Raw genomic sequence first — 27,422 nt, 5'->3', positions numbered from 1 at the left:
TCATATGAAACACTGACTTTAAAATTAGCTATTCCTTTCCAGATATGCCTTATCTTCTCTTCCATCTAACTGGTGAGGAAAAATAAATTTCAATATATTGTAGGCATTAAAAGATGGGTAACACACAAGCATAAGAAAAAACAATGTTTTAAAGCAGTTCAGCATACAAAGCAATACCCTAAAGCAATGAAACAAAACAACAACAAAAAACAAAACAAAAAAAAAACACCACAATTGTGTATTTATGAGAACAGATAGTAAGGAGGTTGTAAAAATCAACAGGGACTCTCCCACTTCACCAAGCAGCCCAACCCATGAGAATTTTCCTTTTGTCTTTTACTTTTCTCAACTCGTCTTGTAGTTCAACACCAGGCAAAGCACCATGCCACAAGAAATGACATACAAAGCTTTTGGCTCATCAAAGCTGCCTTTACTGTTTAAAAACAAAACACATACACAAAATATCCCAACAGCTTCTGGAATCCCATTTGAAGTACCCAACATTTGTAGATCTCGTTCTCACCAACACAATTTCTACAAAAGCGAGGCCACTCGGGGCATTTTAGGAAGGATTCTTTCATCACTGCAATCCCTCAGTTACAGTCTGACCACAAGATGAAACAAATGGAGTAGTAGTTTAGAGACAGCATTGGTGTACTTTTCAGTTTGCCCTGATATTCTCTGATTTCTGCTGAACCGTGATCAGTTCACAGAACCGCAGGGTGGCTGAGGCTGGCAGGGAGCTCTGGGCCCAGCAGGCCCAACCCCTGCTCACTCAGGGCCACCCAGAGCAGGGAGCCCAGGGCCGTGTCCCGGCGGCTTCTGAAGGTCTCCGAGGAGACTCCACCGCTTCTCTGAGCAGCCTGTGCCAGGGCTCAGTCAGCCTCAACATAAAAAAGTGTTTCCTGACGTTCAGAGGGATCCTCCTGTATTTCAGTTTGTACCCATCGCCTCCTGCCCTGTCACTGGACAGCACTGAGAGCCTGCCTCTGTCTTCTTCACACCTTCCCTCCGCGTATTTATAGATGTTGGTAGGATCCCTCCTGAACCTTTTCTCTTGGCTAACCGGTTCCAGCTCCCATATGAGAGACTCTCCAGTCAATTCATCATTTTTGTGGCCCTTTGTTGGACTTTCTCCAGTACATCCACGTCTCTTGTGCTGGTAGGCCCAGCACTGGACACAGCACTCCAGCTGCGGCCTCACCAGTGCTGAAAGGGAAAGGATCATCTCCCTCCACCAGCCCTCAATAACCACTGACCTTCTTTGTGGCAGGAGCATGTTGCTGACTCATGACCAACCTGGTGTCCACCAGGACTCCCACCAGGTCCTTTTCTACAGTGCTGCTTTCCAGCTGGGAGGCCCCCAGCATGTCCTGGTGCCTGGGGTTGTTCCTCCTCAGGTGCAAGACTTCACACATCTCCTTGCTGAGGTTTCTACCAGACCGTCTCTCCAGCCTGTTGAGGTCCCTCTGGATGGCAGCACAGCCCTCTGGTGTACTGCCACTCCCCCCAGTTTTGTGCCATCTGCAAGCCTGCTGAGGGTAACCTCCTACACTGTCCCCATTACTGCTTCCAAAATAATTCAGATGCACATAAGGGTTTAAGTAACAGCAGTTTAAACACAAATTTCAAACCAGATTTAATGGCTTCAATGAACTTTTCATAAAAAATGAGCTCCAGAACTCCATCTCCTCACAGCCCCAACTTAAATTGTCTCCTTGGGGATGTGCTGAAATGGTCCATTAGGGGGAACACCACATCCACTACAGGTGTGTATCCTGGTAAGGAAACTGCTACTGGCTCCTGATATTGGAAGGTGAAGGTGCTGCAGGCCAATCCTACAATATGGTAAATCTGGCAACACAAGTGAAAAAAGCTCATTAGCTGTATTATCGACTCAGAAGCAGGGGAACAATTTTCCTTTGAAGCTGAAGACTGGGCCAACTGTATAGGTACAAAAAGAGATACACCGAGAGTGTTAAAGGCAGAGCCAAAGGTGTTTGCGCTGCTGTCACAGGAGGTGCAAGGAAAATGCTTAAAGTTCAATGTGAATCATGCAACCTATTGCAGAATGTCAAACTTCCCTGAAGTAACAAACTCAGATTATTTTTAGAACAACCTCTTTTTCTTTTTTTTTTCTTTCTTTTTTTTTTTTTCATAAAGCAGTCAAGCTTTGAGGGTTCCATCTTCACAGGTGGTGACTAACTCTTGTCTTCAATGCAAAGGACTACAGGCAAAAAAATACACGTAGATTTTTCACTTTAAAGTCCAGAGATCCCTCCTGTTGTAAGGACAGAATATAACTCCTAGAAGACCTGGTGGCTGAAAAGACTGAAATCAAGAAAACAAGATTAAAAGCTTTTAAATTACAGATAATAAAGCTCCTGAACACAGGCTGCATATATGCACCTTTAAATCATCTACAGAATTGTACAGAAATACCAGTTTAGCACAAAATCTGGAAGCACAGTTGGGACTGAAATTACACTTTCAGCCTGGTTTGCCATTTCATTCAAGATCGGGATTACTTTATGTAAACTGATTTATTTCTGCATAACGTACAGTGTAAGGTAATTTGAGTATCTTCTTAATTTTAACCATTAGCATTGAGTATTTACTTCTGCTAAGTTCCTCACACATGAATATTAAATACAGTATTTCATAACCAGCCTGCACGTACCCATCTGGAAAGACAGTGGATGAATACATTTGCTATTCAACAAAACAAAGGTGAGCAAAGATTGTAATTGCTAACCAAAGAAACCACCATACCAAACAAACCTCTGAAGCAGTACATCTCACGAGTCAGTTTAGCAATACAGCACAGTAAAACTGCACTTCAATATTAACCATTATTGGAAAGTTCAATAATTCCTTGTTTAGAGACCAAACTAAAGATTGTCCATAAAATAGAAGGGTCTTCACAGTTATGATGACTCTGCCAATGATTACAAAGATCCTCTTTCTTTCCAAATAACTGTTTGCACAAAATGCAGTTATATCCAGCTTTAGACCAAATTTCAATCTTTTTGCTTGGTGTACCACAACCTACATTTTGCACCTCCTTGGCTGTTTCACTGCTTCCTGACTGAGTCACTTCACTTTTAGATAATGTATCAGCATTATTCTGATGGTGAAAGTATATCTGTTTTTTCAGTTTTGGAAAAGCATAAAACTCCTCCTCACGGGCATTGCATTTTGCTAAATGTCTTCTTTCACTGCGCTGTTTCCAGAAGTGTGTTGCATGTTTGATGAGTTCCCCCTTAGCTCCTTTACTTCCTTGCAAAACCCCTTCCTTCACTCTTCCCTGGATCTCTTCTCCATGAGAGCACAACAAATGAAACTTCATTTCAGCAAAAGACTGTGCGATGAACTGGCACCGACCACATCTGATCTGTAATTTAACCTCTCCGGCATTATGGAACAGGTCTTCCAAATTGCACTTGTTTCCCCTGTTAGAAAAACAAACAAAAAAAAACACTATTTCAGCATTAGCCATACACAAAAGAGCTGATAGTTTCTGTCCATACAAGTTCCAAGAAGAGATGACATCCACAAAACAGTCTTTTGATTGAAAACAGGAACTGTTGCTACAGTATCCAATTTATTAGGAACAGATAAAAAAAGAAATAAAATACTAATAAGGTTGATTAGGAAAACAACTGAAGCTGAATGTTATTTGACACTGCTGAGTTTAAGAATTGCCTCTAAAATGGCAAAATAATCTCTGTAAAAATAATCTTTTATGACACTAACCTTTAAAAAAATGTTATTCACCTTTTATTAAAAGTTCCTGACTTAGTGAGGTCAATCCAAATATGCCTAGCTCTGTGCTAGAAAAGTACAAGTGAGAATTACCAGTAGCTGACTACTCACAGAAACTAACTTGCTTGTACCGATTGATCTGAAGTCAATTTAAGCCAAAACCACGGGTCCCACCTCCCACTCAAAGGTGGAAGCAATGAAACTTCAGAGCTTCTTTTCTTTTTTTTTTTTTTTTTTTTTTTTTACCTAAAAGTTTGCACCACACTTTAAAAAAGTTTAAATAGGTCATTTACAACCGGACAGCCCCTCTCACTGACTCAGGACAGCTCTGCAGTGTAAAGGGAACAGACACATGTAAGAGCTAGCATGTTCCTTCTTTAAGTTAAGGCAATCAAAACCAAACAAAACCAAACAACACAAAAACCTTCTCAAGAACTCTAGGAAAAGGCCCACATATTGCTGTTTATTAATACACATGTAATTATAATAAAGCGTACTTCAATCAAAGCAAAGCACAGTGGGGCAAACAAAAAAGCTAACATTTATACTGTGCCAAGAAAATTCACCTCAAATTCATAATGCAGAAATAAAATAATGACCTATCCATCTCAATATGGTTTATGCTAACTTTTTTACTTGGCAAAGTGATTGCAGAAGCAGAGGTAATCAAGGCACAAGACAGATTAGCTCACAGCACTCCAGAGAAGGAAATGGGATAATGATATTTAATAGTGTAAACAAACTACAAGCTAATACTGGAATATGAATTGCTTTTCACTTATTGCAGTTGGTTTACTTACCTTCTGGGGAAAAAAATCACAAAATGGGTAGAATAAAAGGGTTCAAAAGATAGCGCAGATTAACAAAAAAAAATAGGAGAAATCAACTGATCAAAATAGCTCTACTGGTGGCTTGGGTATTACTAGAAGATATGAAAAATTACTTTGGACATTCCAGTGTCAGTAATAATTTATATTCTACAAATCAGCTGAAATATATTGGATTATTTAACGCATTGACTAGATTCCACAAGAGAATATTTAAACCATTAGGAATCTCACTTGGGCAAGAAAACAAAAACTAAACCAAAAAAAAAAAAGGGATGAAAAATCAACAGTTTTCATTGTGGTGACGTTTGTGAATTTCCACTGGTAATCTGAAATCCCATTTTTATTAGCATTTAATCAGTGAAAGCACTCACCTTTCTGTTGCTTCTTCTGCCTCTTTTATATTTGTGTCTCTGCTCCTCAGAGCATCTTGCAGCTGTTGCTCGCTACTGGAGGGCTCGGTGCTGATAACAACCCTGTGTACTTCCCTTAGGTGACCAAAATAGACTTTTGCGTGGCCGAAAACTTTAGCACAGAATTCACAACACACAAGCTTTTTGGGCTTGCCGTCGCTGTGGTGAAGTTTCATGTGCGTGCTCAGGCTTCCAGAATGAATATACGCCTTCCGGCAAATTCGGCAGCTGTAAGGCCGTTTGTTTGTGTGCGTGTTCATGTGGTCCTGAAGGTGGTGTTTGAACTGGAAGTTATGGTTACAAATGTGGCATTTATGCCATGGCTTAGGTACAGCTGAATAGGCATTTCTACCTAAATCGATTGATTTAACCGATGTAGTGTCGTTATGCTTGTAGCTTAAATATTTACTGGCAAGTGAACTGTTTACAAAAATATCTCGGTCTAATCGGTCGGGAGACTTTGCCTCTACTACGGCTGCAGAGGTCAGTGGTGCGATAGCCTGCACAACCACCACTGGTTTTGGTCTAATACTACGGTATTTTTTCACCGCCTCTGCTTTTTTGTCTTCAGGTGGCTGAAGATCAGCTTTCACCCTCTCTTTTCCTTCTCGAAATTTATTAACGATGCACTTCCTTCGCTTGGTCTGAAAAGCCAATAAATCATCTGGGGCTCTTCTCTTCCTGCCTCTTCTTTTCGAGGGTGTACCATTCATTTTTTTAAGGCTGTCAACATCCACTTTACTGGATGGAGAGAAAGTATTTTCTCGAATGGTTTGTTTGGGGGCTTGTGTAAATGGTACAGCTAATCGTTTATCAGATCCTTTAGAAGGAACATGAAAGGTTTTCACCGAAGCTGGTGTCTTTTCACAGTCAGATCTTATCGAAGGGCCGGATACATCCATAACAGTAGTACTCTGCTTAGATTTACAAAACACTGAATTTTTCATTCTTGAGTAAGGCAAAATAGGAAGTTTTCCTTTTGGTGTTGATGGAGTCATCTGTATCGGACTGCCAAAAACTGCTGGTGAAAGGACAGTAACAGAATTTGCAGAATTTGTGGGTTTTTCTTTTAGTTTCTCAGACATAATGAATGACTCCCTTGTGGTTTCAAGTGCCGTCTTCACAGAGTGCAGACTAAGTTTCATGGGATTACTTGAACTCGCTGGCTTGCTCAAAGAGTCTTTAACTATAGATGGTCCAGAAACATTATTGGCAGCAGTTTTTGTTTTGTTCACCGAAGGAGATCCAGATTCCGCGGAATTACTTTCACTCAGTAAGGTGGCAGCTGTAATTTCAGATGAATCACGGCCTGATAGCATCACTTGCTCTGATGAATCTGAACTAGAACGAGTTTCAGGACAGTCTTCAGCTGGGGTAGTCATGGGGGAAGTCTGCGATGAGACCTGTGCTTTGGTAGGAATCTTGTTCTGTGTACCCAAAACAGAGACTTGAGCTGTTTTTTTGTCACTCAGCAGTTTATTTCTCACAGACTGGTACCTAGGGATAGGCAGCTTTAGGTTTTCAGAAAGGGCCATGTTTGATGGCTGGATTGGCTGCGTTACGGCAGGGGTAACATATGGCAAGGCCAGAAGAGAGAAAGTCCCCTCGTGACCAGCAACCTGCATGACGGCGTAGTTTTGAGCTGGCACCATCAGTGGCTTAGAACCTGCAGCTGAAATTTTTGGTGGGTTTTGTTCAGGCACAGATGACTGGAGACAAGAAACCACTCCAGATGTTAAAATTTTTGGTACCATTTTGGGAGCGATGGTCCTAAACTGACCTTTCTTCTGAAAACTTCGTATTATATCCGAAGTAGATTTGTGTTTATCTGTAATAATAAAATAATACAGACATGTAATAAAGCACATGATGTTTCATTTTGAAAAATTACTGTTGCAAAAATAAAATGGCTTACAAAGGATACTATTACATATAAACTTATTAAAAATATTAAGCACCTAAATGACCAATAAATTAACTTTAGAATTGCAGAAGTCCTGTGGACAAAACAAAAATACTCCCTGAAGCACATACATAGGAATATATGTGAAATATATAATGAATATATACATAGGAAAAAAAATATCTTAATCTTAAATGTATCTTCCATTCTAGATTAAAAACTACATGACATTTCAGAATATATGTGCTTATAAGCTTCTTCTGCCCTGGAAAATCTGAGCTAGCGTGGTGTCAGTATTCATTTGGAAGAACTGACTGGAAATGGACAGTATTTAAACCTTTCATGATGCAGAAACTTTCTGAGCACCTGCTCAATCACGCCTTTTCATTGGCATCATGTTACCCTTCAAAATTTCTTAACATTTAGAATTTGGGGCTTTTATAAGATAGAGACTAAAGCTTACCTGATGAAGTTGTTAAAAAATTGCCGCTATAATACATTCAAGTGTGTAAAAAAGGACTTAGGATTTACCATTGCTAAAAACCCAATCACACACATTGTTCATACATTTTTAATGCACACTAGAAATATTGTTGTATAAGTTATTCTTTTTTTTTTTTTCTTGGAATATGCAACTTATCTAAGTTATAAAACAGTTCTTTACTGTTTCTACTTGTGTTGGTAAATGTCACAAGTATCTGTAGTAGAGAAAAACATGAGGGTAATTAAGGAAAACCAAAACAAAAGGAAAAAGGTGTAAGATTTAATAATCCACACTCAGCAACAGAGATAAATGCTAACCTTTTACACACTCCATAAAAAAGGACTTGATATATAGTTAAATTGAACTGCTACCATATCATATAACAGCCCCATTACCCACTCTCAAATAAATTCAATTACAAATGCTTCCAGTTCTCAAAAACTGGGATAGGTTTTCTGAAAAAAACAAAAATAACCCAACAATCTCTCTGAAAATTCATCCACATAGACCCCAGCCATAAATGCTATTTGGGAAGGCAATAACGTATTTCAGGATTAAAAAATAAGTAAGAGAAGAACCACATGTGAATAAAATATGTCAAAATAAATACTGGAATCCCAAAATATTGCAATGAGATACCTCCACAGAGATGTATTCCTGATTGTTTTAAAGGTTTGTATTATAAATGTATTTATACATTCTTCCAGAACTGTGAATTACCACCAGCACTGGAAACTCCAGTAAGTTTATCTTAATACTGGATGTTCTTTCCAGACCTTACACAGCTCGCAACGCACGCTGTAAGTTACAGAGCTATCGCATTTCATGACCACAACTCCTGGACAGACCCACGTGCGCACACATGGTGTGCACATGGGCCGTAAAACCACCGCCTCCAGGACACGCCAGATCGCTGCACAATCCCACACACGGCCCAGCTCCTCCACAGCAGGTCTGATGCTTCTCCAAAGTCTTTGACCTACAGCATGTTCATACTGTAACTGTGCAGAGCGCGGCGCTTTGATCCTTTTATTGCTATCCAGAGCATCAAAACCCAAGTCTATTATACATCACCTCGGTGCCCCCAATTAAGGGAAACTACCGGGCACCAACTGTACTTCATTCTGCTGGAGGCCTGTAGAGATGTTCAGAAGTTCCAGATATCCTACTGCACACACGAAATCCTGCACAAATATGAAGAGATCCCTACACGTGGGGATAAAGCCAGGCCTAGAAAGTTTGTGTAACCCAGAAAAAGCAGAGACATTCTACTTTTATTCTCCAAAAGCTAGAAGCATGCGCTGTTTTTCACTCAGAACATCTATTTTGTTAATCTTCAGTCATTAAATACATAAAGAAATCCTGATCTTTTTGACTGCTAAGATAGCTAATAGTACTGAGAGTTTTTCTGTACCTTCTTGTTGCTGCTTTTAAGGCAACATCTTTAAGAGCTTCTGAGAAGTATTATAATGAAATATATTAATACGAGTATTAACCAAACTGCATTGGTTAATGTAATGTAAATGTATTAATATAAGTAGTAACCAAACTAGACCCCAAACTTCAAAGCTAGTTACAGGTCAAACTGCACGGCCTGAATGCAGAAGATGATCAAACACGTGTAGTTTTCTTTTAGGGACAGTCTGCTCTTATTTTCCAGATTGTACTTGCCATTTACTGATATTAAAGACTCTGTCCAAACCAGCAGCTATTTACCTCGCCACTATAATCAAGATGGAGCAGGTTCCTCTTCTTCTGGCTTTGGCCTCTCCCTTTATATTTCAAAATTTCATTCATTGATCTGCATAAAATTTTCAGCAAAGTCAGGACTTCAGCAGCAAACTCCACGTGCTCAGAAAATGATGGAGAATTGCTCTGGATGTGCCACCTCTACAAAGGTGCAGAAATGGCAGCTGCAGCACCAGGAACTTTTAATTTGTGGTTAGGAGGAAATATTCATAGTAATAATGCATTACACTGGGTTTGAAAATAAGTATATGCTTCTCAAATGCATTGACTTGCCTACTGCAAATTCAGGCAGTAAAATCACTTTTATTTAAAGATATACATGATTTCCTCAGTAGTCCACAAGAAAGCACACTCGGGAAAATCAACCACAGAACGTTGTTTTAAACAAGGTCCATTTAGATCAACACTCTTCTTCCGCAGTTAATATAGTGCTGAGCATTGATATAACTATTTCAGAAGGGATTTTTATACAAACACTCCTTTTCCAACTGGTGTAATTTTATCATAAATACTTTTTCCAGGCAGGCCATGTTTGGTATCAGCCCTGACTACTTTTTTTTTCTTTTTTTTTTCTCCAAGTTTACATTAGACCGTTTAGTGCAGAAATATTCACTGCAGTGCCTCTGGTATGCAAAGGATACTCAGCTCTGTATTTCCCTCTCATCCCACACAGCTGCTGTAGTTAAACAGCTTAGCCAGTGCCTAAATATAGAGATGGGCTAGATGCAGGCTAGCTGTCTGATGATCTTTCAGGCTGCTAAGACTTTGCATGTAGAAAGCTAATTGGAAGACCTGGTAGAAGATTATTTAGCACCTTGGATGAGGAAAAAGGACCCAGCCGATTCACAGCCTGGAGGTCCTACTGAATGCACCAAGCGTGGAAGTGTCACCAGTGACCTAAATTGTTTTTTCTCCCATTTATACTTGGCTAGAAGATTCAACAATACCCTTCAGACACAGATCACTACAATCATTCGTATCTTTGCCACTCTGACACTGAAGATCTTGAAAGACTGGGACATGCTCTGGCTGCCACTGTTCCAGAAGACCACCTGGACGCTTAACACACATCTTTCCGTGTTATTCCACCTCTGTTCCACATCACCTTCCAAATTACGTCCATCAGTTCAAAGGGCTCTTTTTTGACAAGGACTTGGCAGTTGTGGCCTGAGGAAGAACCTCCATTCCTACGCAGACACGTGAAGTCTTGCACATAAGAGGGGGAACTGGCAGCTAAGTGAGGCCCTGCATTGGCATTCTTGAGGATGAACCTTGCTTTTAGACCACATTACTTCTAGAGGCACATCACCGAAGGCAGCGATTTTTATACTTTCTCCAAAACAATTTCATTAAGAATAAAGGAAATGAATGAACACATTAGATTCGTTATCTGAATGATGTGGAGCTCACTTTAACTGATGTGTTTTCAGTCTTTCAAACAGGCATGCACTTGGAGCAGTAGGTAGACACTTTTAAATAATTAAGTACGAGGTTAAATCAAATGCAATTCAATCCATTTGCTTTAAAAGTCTCTGCTGAAAGATTAATGGTTACCACACTCATACATGTGAATATCAAATCACTCTGATACTTGCAGGATGTCATAAGCTTTCCCCACTTTTAAATTATCTTAAAATTGTATAGGACTGGCCAATGATACACCAATAAAATTCAATGATGCATCAAAGTCTCTGATAGAGCCATGCTGGAAAGGATTCTCTGGAGGAAGGAAAGCCTTCCACGGGGCTGCTGCTCATTCATGGTTCCCTTTCCAAGTCATTCAGGTCTACTTCAGTCCAGCCTAGTTTGCTTCTTTTTCCATTTCCTTTCGTCCTCTCTATACATACTGCATCCAACATTGTGAACTCAGACACTGCAGAAAGCATCAGAAAAAATCCTATTTCCCCCTGAATCTCATCTACTTCAAACATTAAAAAAGTATCAGAATTCCAGAATTTAGAATTAACATCAATACACAGAATTCCACTGTGTGTTGAATGTTAATTGCTTTTAAAAAACTTTGTAAGCCCACCTCACTTGCTCAGGTGTGTGCTTCATTTGTGTACGAGTGGACAAGTGGCAGAATACACCACAGGAGAAGGATCACCCTGATTTGAAGGGAAAAGCAGAATACAGACCAAAAAGATTTGTGACATTTCAACCTGCGTTTATGTTGCTGAGGCTTTTGCAAACTTCAAAAGGAAGAATATCTGTTCTTCTGGAAAGAAAAAATGCGTAACAACTTTCTAACACAGTAACGCAATATGAGATTTATTTCTGTCAATGCTAGTTAATCACTCATTTTGCCAGATCTCCATACACACTAAATACCTGTGGATACTGTCTTTCCAGCACAAGTTTCTTGTTTTGGCTGACCCAGCATACTTTGTTGGACACAATGTTTTTCTGCAGGATTAGCATGCAAAAAAACACCACCTGCAAAAGTGCTTCAGTCAGTTATAAATAGATGCCAGCAAGAAAGAAAGAAAAAAAAAAGACAATAAAAAACATCAACTTTCAGTTAATGCATTAAGAAAGCTACTGCTCTTTGCCATTTTTCTATCCTCAAAAAAAATGTTTTAAAATCTAATATATTACATGCTGAATACAAGGCAATAGTTTAGTAAAGGAGTAAAGATGTTTGATGTGGTAAATAGATGGGATGCTTTAGCTTGAGTGTCACGGCAAATAGTCAAAAGTATCAAAACAAAAAGCTCAGAAAAATGAAGTTTCTGTAACTTTACTGAGATTTTTAAACATAAAGGGCTAATATAACATAAATCCTATGCTGACTGACACTTTCCATAACCTCACACAAATCAGAAGTATTGCAGTCACTCTAGAAAACAGATTTTGGCCTTCATAGAGTCATAGAATCATTAAGGTTGGAAAAGACCTTCAATGATCATCTTTGATCATCTGGTCCAACCATCACGCTACACACCTGTAAGATAGGAGGTTGGTAGGAAAGCCCAAAAGTCAGAAGTGTCCAACACGAAATTCTGTAAGAATCAATATTCGTTTTTTTCTCTTTGCCAAATATTGACCATTTGGGTAGAAAGTTCCATCATGTGTTTTTGCCTCAGATACTTTATTAAAATTCACTTTAACAGAAAACATCAGCCATCCCCACGTATGACAACATTTTTAAAAAAATCTAGTAATATTGTATTAGAGAAAGACCTTACATCTGACACAGCAATGTCTCATCTTTCTGAAAAGCTGCCCAAATTCGGCTCAAGTTGTTAAGCTCCTGACATAGGTTCAACAGATACTCCAAGCACCTAACTTCTCCGATCGCTGCCTTCTATTAAACGCAGTCCTGCTTCAGGCTGACGAGGGTTTTTCCTAGAACTATAGCTTTGGGTCCAAACCCCCAAGCTGGAAACAAAGAAATGGCCTCTCACTCCTTAGCTTTTAATTGCTGGGCTCACACAGTGTGGAAGAAACTAGAATCTAGAGAAGGGCAGCAGGAAAATGAGAAGAAACCTAGAAATAAGATTTGGAAGGCATCTAGGGCAAGGAATCAGGCTGTGATAGGGAGGTCTCTTCCAACCTAGATGATTCTGTGATAAATGGGTAAGGAACATTACTGTTACATGCGATTTGGAGAGGAGAAGAATTAAAACCACAGGGATAATCTTGTATCTTCTATTTCTCATCTTTTAGTGCTTGATTTTTAATGAGTCATATAATTACGTCTACATAGGAGGCCTTTTATGCAATTTAAAATAAATTAGAAAAATAAACAACCTAAGTGTTCTAACGCAAGATTGGAAAACCTCGGTACATCATTCGCACAAAGACTAAGACACAGAATGTACAAATACATCCAGAAAACGTGTCCTGGCATACCATAGGAGGAGCAGGACGAAAAGAGCTTGTTATAACTCTGAAAGGGGAAATGAGACTCCTTAAGGCTATATACAATCATTTTTGATTTTGGCCTCAATATAGTTTGCTAGTTGTGCACTACGCATTTTGCCATTTAGAAAGGCCTTCTTTGCTTTAAACTCTGTAGAGTTTATTATTTTCCAAGATTAAGATTACAGTGGGACAGTGCCTGGATTCCTTATGTGGTCTGCAAAAGACTCTTCTGAGCAGAAGAGAGCGTTACGGCAATAAAGTTGCAAAATAAAAACGTATTCTGACATTAACTTCATTAAAGTGGACATTCAACATTTTTCAGATGTAGGAATAAGCTAAATTGATTTTTGGCATAAACAGTTGTAGTCATGTTGGAGAGAGTTCATCTAGTGATCCAAGAACATGGGTTCATATTTAGGGAAGTTCTTAGGTTTCCTACTTCTTTTTTTTTTTCTCCTGACAGAGATCCTTGTTGCACTAACAGCCATATCTCAATAAATGCCAATGTTTATACCGATCTACTTCTCACTAAATTAGTACCTGACATAAGTTACACAAAAAAAAAAAAAGAAAAAACAGTAATCCACTCTGTACTCCCAGAATTGTTTTCCTCTGCGTTTGAATGTACACTAGGAACTGCTTCATGATTTACGATTTCTTTCTGCCAATACAGCCTTGCCAGCATCTTGGCCCCTGTATCCCTGTCCTTAAAGAAAAGTGTAATGTGAAACAACAACCACACAGAGCAGATCTGTTAATCAAAAGTTAACACATCAAGAAATTATTGCATCTAGATGCTGTATTATCAGCATTAGCAACACTAATAAAAAAATTGTTTTGGATTTCTCATAGATTGGGATTTCTCATTGTAGAGTTTAAGTGTTCTGCAGCAGTCTTGAACATTTACCTCTTTGTATTATCCCAACACAGGTAACTTTTAAAATTTGCAAGAAATCCTATTTCTGTGGGGAACAGCAAGTGGCCAACAACTTTAAGGAAAACTTTGGGTTTTAATGTAAATTGATAAGCCACATCTGGGTAAATCAATATTTAAAAGCAACATCTTATGCAAAACGTGGGCAAAGCAAGGCTTAACATGACCTCTTATAAAAAAAGCCATTTATGTGCTACTGTACAAAGGCATAAAGTCTTGAAGTCTTTCCTAAATGTCAGAACATACACAAGAGATTTTTAAACACTCATTTGCAATTAATTTTAAACCCATTTATTAACAGATCCATATGTTCTTTTAACACCTCTCATACTGTGTTTGGGAAATTCAAAAGTTTTCATTTATTTATTTATTTTTTGAAGGCACAGTCTTTCAGTTTATAAGTTACTGATTTCATACTAAGATTAACATAATTAATAGATTTTAAACAGATCACAACATTTTCATATCAAGAAAGGGAAACTGCCATGAAGAGCTTGACATAAAGCATCTGTTATTTGTAATAACTTTCTCTACAGCTGACAAAATCACACATACCTTTTTCTAACACAATAAGCATGTGGAAATAATGCTTACGTGGATAAATCTATGCGCTGAGATGGTACCTGGCCTCCTCAACCACAAAAAAAAAATAAAGAAAATATTATTATTTCTCTGTTTAAGAACAGAACACCTCTGAGAGATGCTGTTACATACGTGATCAGAGAGAGTGTGTTTCAGCTTCTATATGCCTCTAAACTAGTTCCAACAATCAACCACATCAAACCTAGAGTGTGTGTTATCCAGCAACCATGCTGCTCTGACATGGCTCAGTTAAGCAGAAAAGAAATGATTTTGGTAGCAATGCAGTTCCAGTGTTTTATCTTTGTTCTTTTCGTCCAGTCCTGACGTTCAATGCAGGATACCATCCCTGTACATCTGCAAAACCAGGCTTCAGCAACGCAACCACCTGGGGGAACTAATTGTTCAGAAAATAGATAAAGGGAAGGGATGCAATCACTGGTCATAAACTCATAATTCATAAACCTTCGATCGCATTGTCAATATTAATTAGGTACTCTAAGAGGCGGGGACAAACATTAGTTTCAAAATACTAACTGGATTTTTAAAAAATATTTTCTGGGAGAACTGCCAGTTGAAATTTCTTTAAGTGAGCATCAAGAAAGATACAGACCTAAACTAACTCTCATTGTGAAGTTGATGTCAGATGTAAAATACTTTTTAAAACGACTATCAAGATGTTATCAACCTGGACAAAATCCCGATATGCCTAATATAAGTGGCAATTAATAGACTTATTTTTTCATTAAGTGCAGGAAACCATAATGAGCAGGTCTGACTAAAAAAAAAAAAAAAGAAGACAGAACTCTTCAGAAACTACACCGCACAAAAAGGTCAAGTAAAACCATTTTATAAATAAGTCATGAAACATCTTCTGACTAGACTCTTGCTCCCCTTTCAAATAAGCTGAGAACAGAATCAATCTTCTTACCAGAGAGTTCAACCCTTCTCCTTTCCCTCCATGGGACAGAAAACACCTACTTCTGATTTCAGTACAAGAATTAAGATTCTTATTCCACAAACTTTTTATTTTCACCCCAAATACTGATGTTCAAATGGAGAGCACAAGAGTGAAATTCTTACTCGTTTTATAGAATATCCATTTTTATGTGAAAATCAAGAGCCTTTATTTCTGAACACAGCCTTATGTAAGACAATACAAATGATGAATTCATCACTTCATCTTATGGATTGTCCGTAGAGCAAATTTATATTACTTGAGACATTAAAAGCATCTATATGGTGACTTCTGTATTACAAACCTTGAAAAGTGATCCCCACTGAAGATGAAGAGAGGATCAGAAGATGATCAGACAGGGCCTGGTCTATTTTCAATCTTCCACTATGAGCAGGTATGCCCCAAATTTATGACCAAATTATAGCACACTTCCTTAAACTTAGATGATTGTTGGAGAGTAGATTGTGAAGGATTTTATAAAGAGTTCATTTCTTTTGAAAATAACCCAAGCCATTGAACTTTTTGAACGGAGAATCTCTATCTAAGGGTTTTATTTGGTCTAGGTGTTCTCTCTCTTCTTTTTTCACAATCAAAATTTCTTCAGACGACGACTCTATGGCTTTGGCTGAAATATGCAAAACATTGCCACCTGTAGTCATTTCCACTAATATTTATTTTTGTTTTAATCTTTAAAGGATCTCCATGGTCCTTTAAACAGATATGGATTTATTTATTTTTTCAAAGACAAGCAAATGAAACAAACATCTTCAGGAAGACAATGGTCCTCCTGACTAAGACATTACTTTTCATAACACAAAATCATCACTTGCTGCAGAACCTGAATGTGGCTAGGCCTTTCTGGCAGTAGGATGTAGCAGAAAATATTTAAATTACAGCACCTGAATGCCTTTTTTTTTTTTTTTTATCACCCATGTGCATAATTCAAATTGCAATGCTTATTGACATTACTATGCTTGCCCATCCTAGCTACTGTGTTACGTAAGGCAGCACTGGTTCTCAAAAGAACACACTGGTCATGCTGTAAAGGAATTGATTGAATACATTGCTAAGTGATAATGCATCAGCAAACGTTTGTGATGGGTGCCACCATGCAATGGAATTAAAATAGGAACGTAGTCACCAGGAATGTGGGCCAAAGATGACATCCTTAGTTTGCTGTGTGCAGAAATTTCAAATTAAATTCATGCTTAGCTGGAGTGCTCACTGTGCTGAAAGCAGCGCGACGGCTCTTGCGAACAAAAGGAGACCCTGGTTGTGCGAGTCCAGCAGAGGGAGTCGGACGTAACACAAAGCTGCCTCCATCCATCCCTGGAGCTGGGCAAGTCTGTCGTAAGCGCTTAAGTCTATCTGAGCCAGTGGCGTTTCATTTATTTATTTATTTAGATATGCAATTCATGTCAAGTAGCCTACGGTAATTTTCAAACCTGTATGCTGGCCTACAGATATAATTATTTTGTGACACTAAATATGGCTTCTACTGAAAATCCCAAATGTCACGAAATCTTAACACACGGCCTTTAAATAACTTTCCAAAGTGCTATGTTAGTATGGCAAAATATTCTACTGTGCAAACCTTTCACCCAAAGTTTTGTATAATCTTGAGAATGTGTGAAAATCTTAACACAAAACTTTAAGGCTTCCTGTTAAAATTAAACTATCTTCTGTAGCTGTAGTATAATTTTTCCGCAAAATTGTTTTTTAAAATAGTTCAGTGATTGTTTTAATCTAGTTAATACCCTAAATATGTCCGTGTTACTAAACACATCAGTAAATATAACAGATGCTCTTTTTTTTCCACAGACATCTGAAAATGAACCACGGTTACCAACACATTTTCTCATCCCAAGCACTACCCTGAAATCTTTGTCAAACTTCCTTGCTTTCATCATTACTCAGCTCATCACACAAACCATCTGCATAAATAAAGATGTAAGCATCTGCTGTATGGCAAATGGTCTCAGGGGCAGATGTTTTTATCCTTGCATTCATGTCACTGGCTTGGATACATTATTTGAACAGATGTACACAATCTGAAAGTGTCGTGTCCCACAGTGAAATGTCTCCAACTGCTTTCTATCAAAGTGCATAAATGCTATTTGCACCTGCATTTATGTTAATGATAAAAAGGCAGCAGGGGTTCCAGCAAAGTGAGAGTTGATGCTAAGAAAACACATTTACATGGTTAATTGAAGTTTGAGATCTTCTAGCACCAAAAGACCATACTAACACTGATATACGGTGTATTAAACTATACAATGACTTCTTGATATAATGATTTTTTTTATTAAAATAAACATATCTAAGGAGCAAAACTATCAACCTGTTAGTACACTTTTTCAATGTATACTAAAAAAAACAAGTATTAAATCAGTTCCTAGATAAACCAGGACAGCCTTCATTTTGCATAATTGTACAATATACACAATTATTTCACATTAGAATCATTTAGCAGAAGTGTTTTATAAATCTGACTGTGCCACTCATCCAAAGGTATTTTAGACCTCTAAGACTCAATGGTATTGTGTCATTACAGAGCAATATAAAAAACCCCAGCACTTGCTCAAAAGCAAATATCAACATGGGTGTGAATGACAGAACACGTTTCCATGATGATCTAATTTTTTTCCTAGCAATTATGAGATCTCAGAAGTTAAATATTTATCATTACTCGGAAAAGTGCATCTCTTTGCACTGTGTTCAATTGATCATTGTATACACGATCATCACCTTATACAATTATTTTAAGCTGAGGAAAATCCATGTCCTGAAGGGGTGCGTATCAAATGACAGAACTCCTGCTATTACATGACAAATGGTAGCAGTGAAGGGTTTACGTTGTCACTCAAAGAACTTGCACTAACCATTACTTCCACACTCAACTGAAAAATAAAAAGCACTCACGGTACAGAAAGGCTGACAAAAACGCTATCCTGAATGTAACTAACTGATGGATAGGTTCTGCTTCCAATACCATTCATTTTCAAACCTTTTATTTGTAAGAAATGTACCAATGTTATTGTTGCACATAAATCATTATAAATTGTTAATAGCCTCAATATTTTCATTGTCATAACATTTAAAGAAGCAAGGGTTATGCTTCACACAAGAACAAAAAAGAGTGATAGTCACAGAATACAAAAAATATACTGAGATTAATACATTTGTAGACACCATAATTTCACAGTGATATAGCTCTTGGTTAGGATCTGGTTATGATTTCCAACATGACCCCCCACTTCCAAAGTTTAGAACATGGCTCTTATCATTCACTCTGGGTGAAAGTGGGTAACAGGATACTAGCTGGCCTGGATTTTTCTTTAAAAAATGATACATTTCTTTCTTTAAAAACCTTGGAGCATATAAGGCATCAGTTTCAAGTCTGCAAACAGCTTCACAGTCTATATTCTCCTCCTGTTATTCAGAAATTACGTCAACATATAGGTAACATTCAATTTGACTACATGGGTCAAATTCCTTTTATTTAAAGGAACAATAAAGATTTTAAGTATTAGAATCAAGTATTTCAGTCACAAGCATATGGTTGTAGGCCCTGCACTGCAGGCTGGATGGCTTTATACGACAGTACATACTGCTTCCCTTGAAAGAATGGTCCCACTAGGCACAGGACTACATCAGCTGAGATCAATTCACATGGCATCCTCCTGGATTAGCTTCCTCAGAATTATTACAGTATCATAAAAACGCTCAGCCTTTGCAAAACAGGTAAAGTATTAGCATACATGGCAGCAAAAGCTCAAGCTTCCGGATAAGTAATATAGAGTGCTTGTCTTAATTAACGTTAAGTACTAACAATGGAAACCTAACTGACAGCCTAAAATGGTTCTGAAGGGTCCATTAGAGCTTATGTCATAAACATCAAACATTCACTTACATTTAGGAATTATCATAAAAATGACATCAAGTTAAAAATCATACTTAAACATTAGCACTGCAACAAAGAACAACAGGGAAAGGAGATTATAGTTATGGCCAAACATTTATTTAGAGGCTTGGGTATATACAGTTGCAGTGCAAATATCCTCATCAAAATAACAAGGGAAAAATTCAAGACGCTAACTCTACTGAAAAGTGTTATCAACAGAAGATGACTTCTGAAGAGACAAAACACAGAAGAAATGTAGTTGAAAACAAGAAATAATATTAAGGATAGGAATGCTGGAGAAAATACATTTAGAATCTAAAAATAAGTTAATATTTTTTTGTGTATGTTAGTTTTAAAGCACAACTTGCACATAGATCTGAGCCCACACTGTATGAGGGTTAAATTTAACAATGATTTTCAAACATGTAAGGATAACAATAATTGTAATAAAACCCAAATAATTAATTCTGCTCAAACAAGAACCAGAGTTATATAGTTAAAGTTTCAACTAGAGGTGGTAACAGCAATTAGCAATGTCCTAAAGAATAAAACAATCTTAGTTACTGAAATTGTTTAAAGTGGTTAAGTATTCTTTATAACAGCTTAGTCATAAGAGCTTTGGTTTTTGAAACCCAAATTACGGTAGAACAGTAGGCATCACTTATGCTTATTATTTAGGCATTTATTAATGAGGATATAATATTATTCTTCCACATTTTGAACCACAAACGTCTAATTTCTCAAAAAGAACAGAAAGTATACTATACCTGCAGAAAAAGTTAAAGGATTCTGCATTATGCCCTCTAATAGATACAGCAACGTTCCTGGAAAGAAGAAATAGAGATACTGAGAAGTTCCGATCCATTTTTAGAAACTAAAGAAAGTTACTAATATTAAAGTATGAGCAGACTTGCAAAAATAATCCATTTTGGAGGAAATTTGTTTCTGGTAATGCTCAAGTTTGAATACAGAGAGAACAAATCGAACAAATCACATATAAGGAGGTTACTTATTTTCATATACACAAGGGTTTTGTTTGTTTGTTTTTAATGTTATTTAAAGCACTTTTCTGTAGTGGTAAATAGATAAAGAAAACCTTGTGTTCTTACTTTGAGGTCTCAAACTAGTTTTAAAAGCACTGCATAAAGAAGAAAACTTATCACTGTAAGCAAAACTTTTTATGAAAGTAATGCATTCTTTTGCATTTTCATACTTTTTCTTAACTCAATTTAGTGCTTGTAGAAGGTGTCAATGACTCAAATTAATTCTGATACAGAGAGTACATTCATGGATCAATACAAAACCAAAAACCTCCTTGTATGCCCTAGCAATTATATTTTGAACTTGGTGTGAAAGGCCAATATTTGCAGGTGATAATTTAGCTTACTTTCCTTTCATTCACCTATGCATTGAAACGTTCAACATTATACCAGGTGTTGTACTAGATCCAAGCCTTACAAAGCATAATCAAAGAAAACAGTGAAGAAAACACAAATCAATTGCATAACAACACTGAAAAGTAATTTGATTAATTCAGTATACGTTTTTTCTCTGACTGCTCTTTTGTCATGAAGATTGACAATTTTTTTTGTTACTGTTAACATCCTGTAATACACAATGCAAATGTAATGCCATCACATATGCTATTTCAAGCAATAATGCTACATGTTTACCTTGCAGATTAAATATCTTAGAGTGATGAAACTTTATTCAGATGGTGGTAATTTCTGGGTATTAGCAGCTTCTGCTGAAGTGCAGGGATCACGAGCAATGACTCATTTCCACACTAATCTTTTGATTATCCAACTGAACAAAGTAAACTTAGAACGAGCGCATTCAGCAGTTCTGTACTAATTCAGCCTTCAATTTAATTTTCAAAATATATTTAAGTCTATATATGTACTAAGACTGCATTTATGCACCATTAGTACCTTTTTCTTCAACAATTCTGTTCTGTACTCTCAAAAAAATTAGCCCACTACTGCTATATAATAATACATTTTCAGATGTTAAGCTGGTTCATTCATAAAAACAGAAAGCAAAAACAAAAAGCTCCCTTAAAAAGAAATCAACATTTTTCACCCCTTAAGAAAGTCTGGGTTTCTGTAAAAACAGGACAACGGAATCAGTTTTCCAGAATTATGTTTCACTATGTAACCAACCTGTGCCTATACCTCATGCAAACCACACCTGAATTTTAAACCAAGCGTTTCTCTGAACTATTTACATGCACTCTCCGTATTTCAATCCTGGGTACAGCTAACTGAGGTTTCTTGTAACTCAACACCCCTGTTAAAGCTGCAGAGGAGGCGCCATGAATTCCAACATTTAAACACATTCTGAAGATGCACAGACAACATAGGACTAACTAACTATTTTCCTTCAAATGTCATAGAGTGGCTTGGGTTGGAAGGGACATTAAAGCCCATCCAGTTCAAACCCCCTGCCATGGGCAGGGACACCTCCCACCAGACCAGGTTGCCCGAAGCCCCATCCAGCCTGGCCTTGAACACCTCCAGGGACGGGGCATCCACAGCCTCTCTGGGCAGCCTGTGCCAGTGCCTCACCACCCTCTGAATAATATCTGACTGCAAGGATTCCCTATAACCGACTGATAAGCAGAATCTTCCATGGATGCTACAATGAATATTAGCTTGCATTTGCGAAGCAAATATTACACTGCCACCTCTCTTGAGCTTGACATTGGTTCTTATCACAATAATTGATACACAGTTTTTGACATAACAGAGCATTAGATCAAGCGACCACTCAGTCACTGAAGAGTTGGCTATTTCTTTCCAGTGTGATTTAACAGTCAAGAATGAAAGACATAATATAATTACAATGTAAAATTATGTTATTATCTGCTTAGATTTTCTTTGTCATAAAATGTTCTGGCTTTTGGAACAGCTGCATCATAGTTTGTTTTGGCTGAATACGACTAGCACATTAGAGACAGGAGTCACACATGGTAATACAACTCTAGTCCTCCTGATGCACTTGGAGGCTTTGGAAAGTTAACAGACAAGTCCACTGACACAGATGGAGCTCAAAAAGCTTTGGGGTTTGTTTGGATCAAGGACTTCCTACCAGCACATATCCCTACCATTTCCCGTGAGCAGACCCAGCTGCGAGAAGATGGCGTTTGTTTATTTTCGTGGCCAGTCTAACAGCCAGTACAATCCTACATGAAGAACTTTCCAGATGTGCACTCAAGAGCCCCCTTATGAGCATAAGTACAAAAAGGTTGTTTTGGGATAAATACAAAAATAAATACCAATTCTGAAGCAATTACCAACCACAAAAATAAGTCTTGATGATGTTTCCTTACTATCATGCAAACGGCAAAAAGCAACGTTGAGGTTCCCGGCAGGAGACGACGGCTCTGTGGGCAACGGCAAAGTACAGAAGAGGCAAAACCAAGGCTGTTTCTAGGAAGCTCAATACCAAAGCATGAAAGAAAACTGAGTGTGGCTGCTCCGAGGAGACCTCTCACACAGCGAACAGGTGATGCTCTTTGGTACCCACATCTTCTGTGCTGAGGGACATGCAAAGAAGCTCCTGCCCGTCAGTCAGCATCTCCTGGCTCGGCTTTGCTGATGTGCGGGAGCAGGAGGAGCGGCTCAGCGGGCCTCTGTCCGTGGTGCTTAAGCAGCCAACTGCTCCTCGGGCAGATGCAGCACACGAAGGGTTCGGCTCAGCTGAACGCAGCTTGGTGCCCTGGTACCACAGACACAAGCTCCTCTGAACCTGCAGGAACGAACAGGCCACACCGATGGAATCTGGGAACGGGAAAACACTTCCAGGGACCAGCGTGGATTTCACATGATTACATTATTTTTTATTTTTTGAATCAACAGTGATCTTTCTGATCGCCGACTAACGCTAGCCTGGCAACCAGTCCCACCAGAACTGTACTATAAATACAACGATAAATGTTCCTCTCTCCTTGACAGTTTCTGACATTTTTCAGTCGGGCTGCAAAACGTTTAACAGCTACTCAATATCCAAACACATCTGGTGGTGCCCTACATGTACCCTGCTATCTGATCAAAATGCTCTGGAATTCTGAATGAACAGTACAGAAATTTAAGGGTACAACATCTATCCAGCTATCTATACCTAGCCTCAGCAGAACTTTATTTTCATCTGCTTCTAAGTTTAATTTGTCATGCCTACTTCCCTACAAAACATGCCAATGTTCAAAAAAGCCAACCTTAAAAACAAACTTATTAACTGAATTTTGTACCTGTTTTACACTTGTACACCCAGAATAGGTTGTATGTTGGCCACCACTTGAGGATATCCCATTGTTTTTGTCAAATAATGAAACTGAAATCATTCTTACAGTCTTCCTTGTTTATTAACGGACTTTGCAGCACTCATACAATACCAATACCAGTTCTTTTCCAGCACAAAAGATGATATTAAGTATTTCTGTGTGGCATTATCATTGATTTTACCCCACCTAACCCAACGATAAAACTTAAAATTCTATATAATCTTAAAATCTGTTTTGTTCAGCTTAACCCTGCAATAGGACAATAAAAAATAATCTAAATGCAGTACTCCAAAGCTCAAAATAGTTCCTTTGGAATTTGCTGTTGATGGGTCAGAGATAAAAATCTACTACCAAGATTTTCACGTAAGTGGAGTTAAAGTTGGACAGAATTGAAAAATGTAATGCCACAAAATAAGCTATCAAGCTACTACTCCTTACATTACCTTGGAATGAAAAGATAGATACCAGAAGAAACAAAAATATCGAATAAAGTGAAAAAAAATCTTAGAACTACCCTGTAAATTAGTCTTTAACAATCAAAGGAAACAGAGCGTGTAATAATTTAAAAGTAATCTTCACAGAAAGATACCCACAGGTCTTTTATATGAAATTGGTGTCCTGATAGACACACTGGCTCTGAATATCAGGTGAACCCAATTAACCTAATTTGATGCTTGTCCATTCTGGGACATTTATTTTAGATGTTACACAAAATCCTTTAGGATACTAGAGAGAAAATGATAAATAGGCTGTAAAGGTTATGACATTAATTTTACTGTCATTCTCATGCTTTAAGCAGGCATCAAAACTAAAAATCTCATCCTCTGGGAAGGGAGAACTATCTGAAAGTAATTACAGTACTTATTATCATAACAGTATTAAACTAAACCACTGTGACCCTAACTGAATTTATTTTTGGTACGTTCTGTTAAAAGAACAAAGCTTCTCGATGATGACTATACCTTCCAATGCAGTGAACATTAGTTCAGGTACCAGATTAAAGCATTAACTCAGATCTTATAATTTCATATTAGGCTTAATTACATTCCTAGTTTTAAATTAAAACTTGTAAAGAAGCATTAGTTAAATAATATTAAGTAATTTCATTTCAGAAGGAAAACATTTAGCCAAAAAGAAAAAATTAAATATTTAACACAGTTTAGAAAATATGTTCTAACAGAAGCCTATGAAATGTCAAATTATATTTAAAAAGCAATTTCATTCACTTCATTTTTCACACCTGTTCTTTCCCATACTGTGCCATCTTGTAAATGACAGTTCCATTCAATCATTATTTCCCCAAATTTAGGAACTTTTTAAAAACCAAGTTCCCCGGAAAGTATGAATTAGTAATAGCTTCCAGGAAATTTAGCAACATCTGTAAGTATTTAAAGGTTGAGTTAGACCTGAAGTAGGATTAAACCATTGAAGCTATGAAATATGACAAAAACGCTGAGGAAATAAAAATGACACACACAAAAATTGACTAGTGTAACACACAAAGGTATTTGTTCAAGCAACTGGTTTTGCCAAAAGCCTACAGTGCTTGGCTACTTTATAAATCAAATGCAAGGCATCAAGCCAATTTGTTTAAAAAAAAGAAAAAAGGCCAAAATGACAATAGCTAGGCAATAGGCTATTTGCATTTCTGAAAACCTGCAAAAATATTCTGCATTTCACTATCCAAGTCTTCAGTCACATAAGTCTTATTTGTTCTTACTCAAAATTTTCTATTTTAATTGTATTTTCACAATAGGATTTCATCCTACATCAGTAGCTCCTCATCCTACAACTATATATCCGAAGAGATATACACACACTAAACCAGCAGCTTTCTTACAAGAGAAATTACACACTGCTTATGTTTCCATACCTAGGTAATTAATCAGGGAGAAATGCGTGTCTGTAGCAGAATTCTTTTGGCTGAGACCATTAGGTGACTTCAGCAGACAGCCAAAAAGAAACAGAAGCCTCACTGCAACTGGTCATTTTTCCCAGTACGAACCCATCAGAACTTAATCCCAGGCTATTTTTAAATTTTTGATCATCCTATGTGATGGGCCAGTCAGAGCACGTTTCCTGAACTTCAAGCCTTACATGCACCGAATGCCTGGACAAAAATTCTTCACTTCATACCCTGTTACGTGATCTATATAATGGTTCTCTGGCACGCCTGCATTATGCCCATCTGTCAGAGTGGAACTGTGCCTACACAACAGGTTCCATGCTACTTTCAATAATATCACGTTGATAATAAAAGCTTACTTACAAAACAATACAGCGCATCTTCAGCTTTCAGCTACATCTTTTGGCTTAAAAGAAAAACCAAAGGAAGGCGATTGTTTTCCTTGAGGAGAGAAATCTTTTCAAACCAACTTTTTTCAATTGCACGAATAAAGACTAGCACATACACTGCTAGCAACAAGGACACTCCATGATTTTAATTTTTTTTTTTTTTTTTTTTTTAACTGTTGCACACAGCTCAGGAGTCACAATAATTCTTATTTTACAATTATAACCACCTCCAAGAGAGCAAGCTCAAGGACCTGAGAAGAATTATACAGAAGTTTCTCGAAAGTGTGCATGGGAGAAGACAGCAATATCAATTGAATGAAGGAGCAATATCAGTTCATCATTTTATGAAATGTGGACAGGAGAAATCGTAGCTGAACAGTCTTTACGACTGTAAATTACCCTATTTTCCATTTGAAAAAAAAAGCATTCTGAAAAATTAAAAAGAGCAAAGAACAGCAAGGTTGCTATTATGCCTAGCATTAGACAATTCATAGAACATCAAGAAATAATGCTTTGCTTTCCTCTAAATTTCCACAGATTGCCATTTCATATTTTCATTAGTAAATAACTTCTCAGTAGTACTGCTTTGGACACCGTGAGCTGAAGTCTGGATGTAGAGAGACACCTTTGCTATAATGCTCTATTACAACGTTAAGGCTTCTGATTTTAAAGTAGCCCTGGATCTTACTGTTATGAAAGTAAATGTGAAGTGATGAATCAGTAAAAATTGCTACACTTTGTTCTTGATTTTGAGGGCAGCTGGAAACAAGTCTTGGAAAACAAACTCATTTTTGCAAGATAGAAATATTGACAGTGTACATTTCACGTACTAACAATTTACATTCAAATTATTATTTTTTTTTAAATCAAGAGAGACAAACATCTAACACTTATTTGGCCATGGGTACTCCAGAATTTACTTTGAAATTCAAACTGTGCAATTCTTTCTTCTACTGCTTCCCCCTGTGTTATCCTAGCCCTTAACTAAGTATTCATTTATTGTTTTGGTCCAAATCTCTAAGACGTTTTGCCACAGTTCTCAATAATGCAGTTTCACAAGACAGAATCTATATATCTTACTGTTCTGTTATTAATATGTAACGTCACTCACGGTGGAACTGCAGTACACCGTTACGGTTTTCAGCCACAATACAGTTTGCCATGCCTGATTAAATTGTGAGACTTTTTGACTTTATTGATGTTCACAATTAATGACTGTTTTGGCCAAATAAGCACAGAACACATCATTTATTTTCCACTACGTTATTTGTTGCAGTACCTTTGCTTTGTTTTCAGTTAAACAATATCACAAGTACTACACAGTGACTGCATTACGGTCAGAGCAGAGCTTACTTAGGGTCAGACAAGCACCTGTCATGGTGCACACCGGTACTCACAGGATCATCCGGGCTGGCAGGGCCCCGGCAGGTCATCCAGTCCGACTCCCCTGCTCAAGGCAGGG

General features: G+C 37.7%; 1 protein-coding gene across 10 annotated transcripts in view; it reads right to left on the bottom strand.

Annotated features, from left to right (window-relative positions):
• Positions 1 to 408: 408 nt before the first annotated feature.
• Positions 409 to 27,422, bottom strand: part of ZNF438 (zinc finger protein 438) — a 48,710-nt gene continuing 21,696 nt past the window's right edge. For 4 of the 10 annotated variants that reach the window (XM_080579103.1, XM_080579101.1, XM_080579099.1 and 1 more), the window contains 3 exons: positions 20,151 to 20,207; positions 4,967 to 6,833; positions 409 to 3,452 (listed from right to left, as the gene is read on the bottom strand). In XM_080579103.1, the coding sequence (XP_080435229.1) occupies positions 2,846 to 3,452; positions 4,967 to 6,833; positions 20,151 to 20,178 (2,502 nt within the window). In that variant the 5' untranslated portion in view covers positions 20,179 to 20,207 and the 3' untranslated portion in view covers positions 409 to 2,845. The other 6 variants (XM_080579102.1, XM_080579104.1, XR_013946222.1 and 3 more) reach the window with 6 other exon arrangements.

This window comes from Anser brachyrhynchus (assembly GCF_964034855.1).
Source record: "Anser brachyrhynchus genome assembly, chromosome: 2".
Taxonomy (NCBI): domain Eukaryota; kingdom Metazoa; phylum Chordata; class Aves; order Anseriformes; family Anatidae; genus Anser; species Anser brachyrhynchus.
Note: the sequence above shows the minus strand (reverse complement) of the source record. Positions and strands in the feature narration are given on the sequence as shown.